The sequence below is a fragment of the Morone saxatilis genome, unplaced genomic scaffold, assembly GCF_004916995.1.
Source record: "Morone saxatilis isolate NCDOM2014 unplaced genomic scaffold, NCSU_SB_2.0 Contig21, whole genome shotgun sequence".
Taxonomy (NCBI): domain Eukaryota; kingdom Metazoa; phylum Chordata; class Actinopteri; family Moronidae; genus Morone; species Morone saxatilis.
The window spans coordinates 16,318,728-16,327,614 of NW_023339774.1; the positions used below are offsets into that span (position 1 = coordinate 16,318,728).

The 8,887-nt window shown below is 40.1% G+C and overlaps 1 protein-coding gene across 1 annotated transcript in view; it reads left to right on the forward strand.

Annotated features, from left to right (window-relative positions):
- The window catches only part of thbs4b (thrombospondin 4b), a gene marked incomplete in the record, with an annotated part of 12,967 nt that continues 4,080 nt past the window's right edge, over positions 1-8,887 (forward strand). Inside the window, 12 exon segments of the mRNA XM_035667452.1 lie at positions 1-292; positions 3,452-3,649; positions 4,643-4,893; positions 5,010-5,112; positions 5,269-5,351; positions 5,466-5,517; positions 5,632-5,783; positions 6,790-6,927; positions 7,923-8,000; positions 8,109-8,261; positions 8,346-8,450; positions 8,539-8,646. Coding sequence (XP_035523345.1) covers positions 214-292; positions 3,452-3,649; positions 4,643-4,893; positions 5,010-5,112; positions 5,269-5,351; positions 5,466-5,517; positions 5,632-5,783; positions 6,790-6,927; positions 7,923-8,000; positions 8,109-8,261; positions 8,346-8,450; positions 8,539-8,646 — 1,500 coding nt within the window.

An 8,887-nucleotide genomic window follows, 5' to 3' on the forward strand; every position in this document is an offset into this window, starting at 1 on the left:
ATCTTCACATTCACACATCCATTTCAGACACACAAAAGCAACTTCTGTTAGGCTTACCATGACAGTCTTGTCTCACTACTGATTCAAAAAGGAGGCAAGGACTCAAACGCACCACTCAAAGCAGGCGCAGACATACAGGAAACTGCCACTGTCTCACATACTGATAAGTAACTAAAGAGAAACTGCTGATCTGGGACCAGTTGGAAGGACAAAATGGGTGTGTGGACAGCCCTGATTCTGGCCTCGCAGCTGCTATTAAAACTGTGCTTACACGTGGAAGCCCAGGCTTTGGGTGAGTGTTACTTCAAGTGTTTGAATTTACTTTTCATATCAATTATTTAAATGTCATTGAAATTTTCATATTGATAGTCGATTGCAAAATTCAAGAAATGAAAAACCCTTTCTGTTTGTCTTTTATATATTTTTTCTACACAAACACACACACACACACAAAGAAAGATGTCTTTGATTTTATTTGAATATTGCATTTTTCTGACATCCTGGCTGTGATGTAATCCTCCATTTTCATTATCTGTCGAAAAAGATTTAATGGCTCCACCCTGGGTATTTTAACACACTACATATGAGTTCAATGCATAATGTATAAAGCAGACACTGTGAAAGAGAATATTATACGCAGACCCAAAGAACACAAAGGATTAGACGTGGTGCGTGATATTCACAGAGGTGCAAATAAAATGCTAAATATCCCTGTCAGTTGTGGAAGAGATGAGGCGGTGGAATACATTTATGTGTTTGTGACAGGAGGTAGACAAAGATAAAGAACAAAAGTAGACAGACTTTTAAATCCACCTTCTTTCTGCTGAAGTAAAGTCACCCTGCTTTTCATATCTATCCAGCCAGATCTGCTTGATTACTCCAACTCAGGAGGTTCAGCTTTCTGGCTCGCATTAATTCAAACAAAGTCCCAGCTAGATCACACATGGGAATAATCAGAGATGATCTGGGCGCAATATTAAACTTCAAGTCACACATATACGCTCAGACTCTCCTCCTGTCTCTCTCTCTCAGTCTCTCTGATACACACACATTTGTTCAAGGTCACACAAATCTGAGCTGCAGACAACATGCAGAAGTATCCATGTTTATAGTTTATCAGCTTCTTACAAACCACTCCAGTGATTGATTGCAGAGCTTTCATGCACCCATTAATCCCTACAATCTTTTGGCAATAGCCGCCTGATGTTATGTATAAAACAAGTCCAGATTAATGGAGTTCATCATCTATCATTTCCCTTGCAAATGGCTCATTGTCTGCATGACTGGAATTCACTGTGTTCAAAAGGAGAGAGACCAATTTAAAGCTGCGGTAAGTAAGATTTTAGTAGCACAAAACAGCCATTCTATCTCTGTAAAGGGTTATTGGGGTTATTGATCAATATTAACGTCTCAAGGATGACTTCACAGGGAAGTTGAAATTACTGGAATTCAAAACTTATTTTTTACTCTGGGCACAAAGACAGCAGCTATAATCAATACTTTTATAACAACAATTTATCAAACGACAATATGAAAATAATGTGAAACACTCATAGTGAGGAACCTACAGAGAATTATCACTCACATCTGCTTTACAGCAAGTTTCAGCTCATTGTTTAGCTGTCAGACTTCATTCTCACCATTCTCACTGTGTCATTTTTGTCCAAAGCAAGGCAGGCAGTTTTCAGCTAGAAAGCTCTAAAAGCACTACCTGCTCGGCACCAAACAGCAGACCGACATTCTTAACAAATACCTGGTGAACTTGTGGACCATTTAGTGGTTAAACTCCCTCAGGAGTTGGTGGAAACCAAAAACAGAACAAAAAAAGAGTGAATATCACAGCTGAAATAAGCAACTTAGAAGGTGATGATATGTCAATTTTGTGTTGACAGTTTGTTTCTGCCTACCCCAAATGTCCTTTGAAAGTACTTTTTTGTGTCTCAAGCCAAAACAATGCAACTGAGAGCATATTATTGTTACACCATTTTACATCATGAACTGTAATGGATCTCTGCTCCCAGTAGGTTGGTTACTTACGGCTACTGAGAGAATGTGACTTCACTGTTTATGTTAATCACGGGCTGATGTTGATGTTGTAATTCCCTCATCATTACTGATGGTGGACTAGGTAACCATAACACAGTAATACATCACAGCTTTCAACATGCACGACCTCAAATGTGAAGTATTTGTTTAGCAGTAAAATGAAGAATACTGACCATTTGTACATTTTATGGTAATATTTAACCCTGATAGATGCTGGTGTTACAGAGAGGACGAGACTGGATAACTTTATGGGTTTCATCTGAACTAGTTTTATGAAGCTTGAAATCTGAGGTTAATCAGGGGCTGAAATAAGGCACTTTCTCAGGATCTCTGGTATAAGACAATCCTGACCCCCACAAAGCCCTCCGTCCAGAAGATTTATGAACAGCAGGATTGTGTGTTTTATGTGCAAGTGTGCATCATCTTTGCAGTGTTACAGTGTTACAGTGTTACGTTAAAAACGCGAAGCATGCATTAAGGTTCATTTGTTGTTGTTTTGTTCATTTTTGGACCCATAAGCCACACTGAGTTATAATACCCACCAGGTGATCTCGGCAATCATGAGTACAAAAGACTCATTTTTGGTGAAAGCGATGTTGACAAAGCTGTGTAAGCAGGCATTTTCGGTGCTTAGTCACATTTAACTCCACACATTTTAAAATCCCCTATGTTGTGCTGACGTGCCATGTGCCAGACAAAACACGAGGAGAGGAGATAGATAAAAGAAAAAAGGAGAGCTCTCATCTGGGGATCATGCTTTGCAATCTTGGCTGACAACGGCCAATCTCCGGGAGCATTTGGGAGCAATTTTGCTCCCTCACGACAGTGGGCCTTGCAGACTGTTTTCAGGGTACTTGTGTATTCATGATGTGAACAGATGGCGGACTAGAGATTCACTGCACATCCTCTCATGGCCTGCCCAGCTCCCGAGTCACTATATTAAAGGAAGACTCTAAGAATGAGTGCAAGTGTACGTCTCACTGGTCTTTCACTCCCACTAAGCAGCCTGTCAGTATATATGTCTAAATTATACTATGTCTCTGTCTGTGAGAACAATGAATGAATTGTGGATGAAAATGAGAGCTCACATACGTTTTATCAACCAAACAGCTTTGGTGTGAATCTAAAAGACAATAATAATACCATACAACTAACCGTCACAGTGCATAGCTATGATTTGCTCCGTACATCGTTCTCTGAGCCAACTTTGCCTGCCAAGTTTGTGCTGACTGATTGAGTCCCGAAAGAGCAACAAACACTGGGTCAACATCATCATCTTCTTCTTGTCAACTCAGGATGTGTTTACTCTGGGATTGCAGCACGGCTGCAGGTTGTAAATATTCATATCTCATCATCCATTACTCATGTGCTTTACCCCTTCTCTCTTTCCCATCCCTGTCAACAGTCTATGATCTGCTCACCTCGCCTGATTGCCTGCCAGACCTGCTGCAGGGGGGTCTGGCTGAGCAAGGAGTGAATGAGGCTTTCATCCTAACCTCCTTCAAGTTGCAACCCAAGACCGGAACCTCTGTGTTTACCCTGTACAACCCCAGGGACAACAGCAAGTACTTTGAGTTCACTGTGATGGGGAAGCTCAATAGAGGTAAGAGAACACGAAAGGGGTTCTGGTACAGTTTAAAACTGCACTTATCAACATTTTTGTGTTAACATTGGGTTAAATAACTGTGTGTAAAGTGAACAGGGTCACTTATTGTGATGAAACCACAACATAATCATACAACTCTGCAGTTCCCCACAGTTCTATGGAGCTTTTTAGCATCTCTAAGGTTGTTGTTTTGGTTTTACAGGCCACAGCTAAACTGGTTCATTCCCCCTAGACATTATTTCCAGCTGCAGCAGCTGTTTTTAGCAAAAAACACAGAAAACCGACACACTACACTACCTGACTACCACCAAACAGCAGACAGACAACAGTTAGCAACTAGCTAATGAACATAGTGAAAAATTTAGGACAAAAACATGACTATAAATAAATGCTAACATTGATCCATTTCTATTGGATCTGTGAATAAGCTAATAATTATTTCACCATATTAACTTTATAAGGTGATAAATAATCAATAATGTGTTTACAGTGTGTTCTTCTTAATTTATATATATTTAAAAATAAATAAAAATCTTTATTATCAGTTCTACGTTATTGCTTTTATCAATACCACAGTTGCTTCTACTGGCATTTTATTGGCATTGGCCATGCTTATAGTTTTTGGTATTGTCATTGATAGCATGTTAGCATGCTGATGTTACCATTTAGCTCAAAGCACTGCCATACATAGTACAATCCCACATAGCAGCTAGCGAGGCTGTAGACTCTTAGTTAATTGGGATAAATCAACCATTTATGGTAAATGCTCCCTCTAAATCATCTTTTTCACAACATCCCTTTTGACATGCATCAGTAGGATAAACACAGATGTTACCAGTGACACTAATTAAGGTCTGCTCCTTCATTTGTATCATTGGTAACACCTATGCTTTCCCTACTATTTCATGTCAAAATAGCTGCTGTGAAAAATGTCTATTATTGCTTCTTTGCTACCATCATTTCCTCTTTCCCTGCTCTGTCTTCTCATAGCTGTGTTACGCTACCTGCGGAGTGACAAGAGGATGAGCTCAGTAACCTTCAACAACCTGGTGCTGGCAGATGGCCAACAACACCGACTGTTGTTTCACCTAAAGGGGATGCAGCAGCAGGGGCCAGGCGGGGTGGAGCTGCATCTGGACTGCAGGCTGGTGGAGACAGTCAGGGATCTCCCTGCTGCATTCCAGGGTTTGCCAGCAGGCTATGGTATGGTGGAGCTAAAGACCATGCAAGCCAGAGAGCAGGTGACCCATCACTCACAGTATTTACATACAATGATGAATATGTTTCTGTCCCAATAATGGATGTGCAGGTTTCCAAATGGCTTAGCTGTCCACTCTGACCTGTTTTATTTTAACAGGAGAGTTTAGACGAGCTCAAGCTGGTGGTTGGGGACTCATTTGAGAATGTTGCATCATTACAAGACTGCCATTTCCAACAAAGAGACTCCGTTCAAACTCTGGGTAAGATCGTCTACAGAGACTGCCAAATGTTTCCTCGCAAAACAATCCCAGCAGTAGGAAAACAACAGTCAGTGTTAGTCAGAGTGACTTGAGAGCAGGTTCAGAAATCCCCCACCTCTGCTTCAGTTTAACAAAATAACAGTCCCTTTCTCTTAGGGGTCAATACGAAGCAGCTGTCCAATCAAATGCTGGAGTTAACGAAGGTGATAAATGAGCTGAAAGATGTCCTCATTCAGCAGGTAACTACCACTAACTGTTCCTCTGAGGCCACTTAAGCCCAGTTTCCTCACCCCTGACCTTGCTGACAGCTTGCATGACTGCATATAAACTTGTTTATGTTTGACCTTTTCCAGGTCAAAGAGACCTCATTTCTCAGAAACACAATCTCAGAGTGTCAGGCCTGCGGTAAGCTCACGTCCAATAACAGCCATGTCACTCACTAGTAAATGTGATGTTTAATTTTTCGATTGGAAAAATATTATGAATTGAATGTGTTTTTCTTCTTTCTGTTATTTAAAGGTCTGGGTGGTACTGAGGTGGTAAAACCAAGGTGTGCCCCAGGTGTCTGTTTCCGTAACGATATGTGTATAGAGACAGCGGACGGTATCGAGTGTGGACCATGTCCTGATGGGTACACTGGGGATGGTTTCAACTGTGATGATGTGGATGAGGTAATGTGTGTCTCTCTACTTCTATTCTTGTAAGAATCAGAATCAATATAATTACAAGGTGTGGCTATTTGGCCCAACCCCAGTTGTTGTATTTTTGGGCTAGAACTTGGGTTTATGGTTGAGATTATAGCTACAGTTAAGTTAAGATTTGGCAACATAGCAGCATGTTCACATTCTGGTTTTGAATCCAGATCAAAAACATTGTGGACTAACAGCTTGTTAAATCCACTCGTACCTCCAATGTAAACGGAAAGGATGCCTCAAAGGGGTCCTTGAACTACAGAATACATCTTGCATACATTTGTGATAGTATACGCATCTGTTGTGTATAAACAGTATCTTTACTGTATTTCTGTTCATTCATAATATATCTCATGTACAAAACAGCAGATGACAATGACAGTCTAAGATATTAGATATGCATCTTTTGAAAATACTGAGCAGTACTACAGCACATCTGGTACCCTGAAAACCCTACACCATGTAATATTACCAAATGCTCTACATAGAAAAAGTCCTATTTGGACTGATGAAGGAATTCTCATCAAACTGGGGTGTCTGAGTTCTGAGTGAGGTGACATAAGACTTAATTAAAATATTTTTTCCAGGCTCCAAAAGGTCTATGAGAAATTGTGTGCACAGATTTCACCAGGATTTTTTGGGGCATTTGAAATTAAATCTGGCGACGGGACCATCAAAGTGGCCCACAGGATCTAAAGGCATTTCATAGAATGTAATATGGTATAATGGAAATCAGATAATGTTAAGGCATGACTGTTTATCAATGAGGTTCTCATGAGGATAGACGTACAAGGATATGTGTGTGTGTTTGCCTGTCTGTCTTTTCGTGTTTGAACTGACCCCTTTTCTAAGGATTGGCCCCTTCAGCGTTCTCTTTTTTGCATGAGCAAAAGTGTCATCAAACCTAAAAGCTTTCATGGAGAAGCCCTGTGAGAACCGCATATATTTTGCAGCTTCAACAGAACTCTCGTCCTCCTTTCTGCAGTGCCAGTTTAACCCCTGCTTCCCAGGAGTAAAGTGTGTGAACACTGCTCCGGGCTACCGCTGTGACGCCTGTCCGCTGGGTTACACCGGCCTGCCAGTGGAGGGTGTGGGCGTTTTGTTCGCCCAGACCAACAAACAGGTAAAAGACTGGATGAAATATGTAGGACACAAAGACTTTTGACACAGAGACTAGAATATGAAAAGGGATGCATGCAAATTACAGCATAGATCAAAGAAGACATTAAAAAATCATTATAAAAAGGGTTTCTGATGTAATTATGCTACAAGAGAACATTTTAGATTAAAGTCCTCAAATTATGGTGTAATTATTTATTATTATACTTGTTTATTTATTTAGTTATTTTAAAATATTTACCTGTCACCTATTTAAGTACAGATGGAGAGGACAAGAAGGTAGGGGATAAGAGGGGGGATAATGTGGAGGAATGTTGCTTTATTGAAGTGTAAATTGGGGTAATAGTTTTTTAACTACATACAATTTGGTAGCTAAGTCCAGTGGTTCCCAACTGAGCAAAACTAACTAATCAAACTAAATCTGAGGGGATGGAGATGATTATCAGGAGAGCACACATCTGTACTGACTTATTTTACTTCTCTCTAATCTTTGATTTTTTTGTGAATTATTAGATAATTTGACCTCTTCTGGGTTATTTAAATGAAACCATGTGAGAAGTTCAGAAGGGAACTCTCTCTTTGGTGGAACTGGTAATAACTCACAGACATCTGAAACATGACAAGGGGCCCCAAATAGATAATGGGTTTTGTTTCTGTAAGGGTTCACATGCCAAAAATGTTGGGAGCCACTAGTTTAATGTTTAGCAATTTGTTGTATTTTATATAATCCTATGTTTTCTTAAAATCCTAATTTAAAAAATTATAAAATAGCTGTCTCCTAAATGTAGTGGAGTAAAAGCACAATATCACCCTCTGACATGTAGTATAGGTATAAAGTAGCTTCACTTACCTTAAAATTAAGTTACTTTCCACCACTGTTAATTAACTGTATTATATTCAGTAATTAATGTAACCCTTTAGGAAAAAAAGGGAAGAAGGTAAATTGTCATAAAAACCAAACATTTGGACGCATTCACATCTTGAATTCATCATTTTCAGGTCTGTGACGACATCGACGAATGCAAAGGACCAAACAACGGAGGCTGCACTGCAAACTCAATGTGTCACAACTCTGTGGTAAGACCACTGTCAAATATTATCTAAACACTACACGTGGCTTATATAGAACAATTATGTAATTTGTGTGGCTTTACAAAGAAACCAGATGTCTTCATTCCTGCACAGGGCTCTTACAACTGCGGCAGCTGTAAGACAGGTTTCACAGGAGATCAGGTGAAAGGCTGTAAGCCAGAGCTCAGCTGCGGCAACAGCCTGACCAATCCGTGTGACATCAACGCCCAGTGTACTGTAGAGAGGGACGGGTCCATCTCTTGTCAGGTAGGATTCACACTTTTTTCACCCACAACTCCATACAGTGTACATGCTGTCTGAGTTTTTGAAGGGTTTCATTTGTTTTCTCAGTGTGGAATTGGGTGGGCCGGTAATGGATACCTGTGTGGGAAGGATACCGACATTGATGGATACCCAGATGAGAAACTCAAATGCAAAGATATAAACTGTAAAAAGGTAAGCAAAGCATAAATTGTCAGCAAATGCAACTTTGCTGTCATAGGCGGGCCTTTTTTCTTTATTTTACTGTAACATCTCTTCACAGGATAACTGTGTCTACGTTCCTAACTCTGGTCAAGAGGATGCCGACAGGGATGGTCAAGGAGACACCTGTGATGACGATGCAGATGGTGATGGTATACCAAATGAGCAGGTTGGTGCAAAAGCTCTAAATGCATGCAAGGCGAGAAGGGCAACATATATTATTTTTATTCTGTGTAGTGTTTAGTGTATAAAAGGTCATAAAATTGTTAAAAATACACATCACAGTTTCTTTCAGCCCAAGGTGATGTCTTTTGTCCAACCACCAGTCAAAAAGACCTAGATAGATAGATAGATAGATAGATAGATAGATAGATAGACAGTAAAAACAATGAAGGCAAAGAGGAAAAATG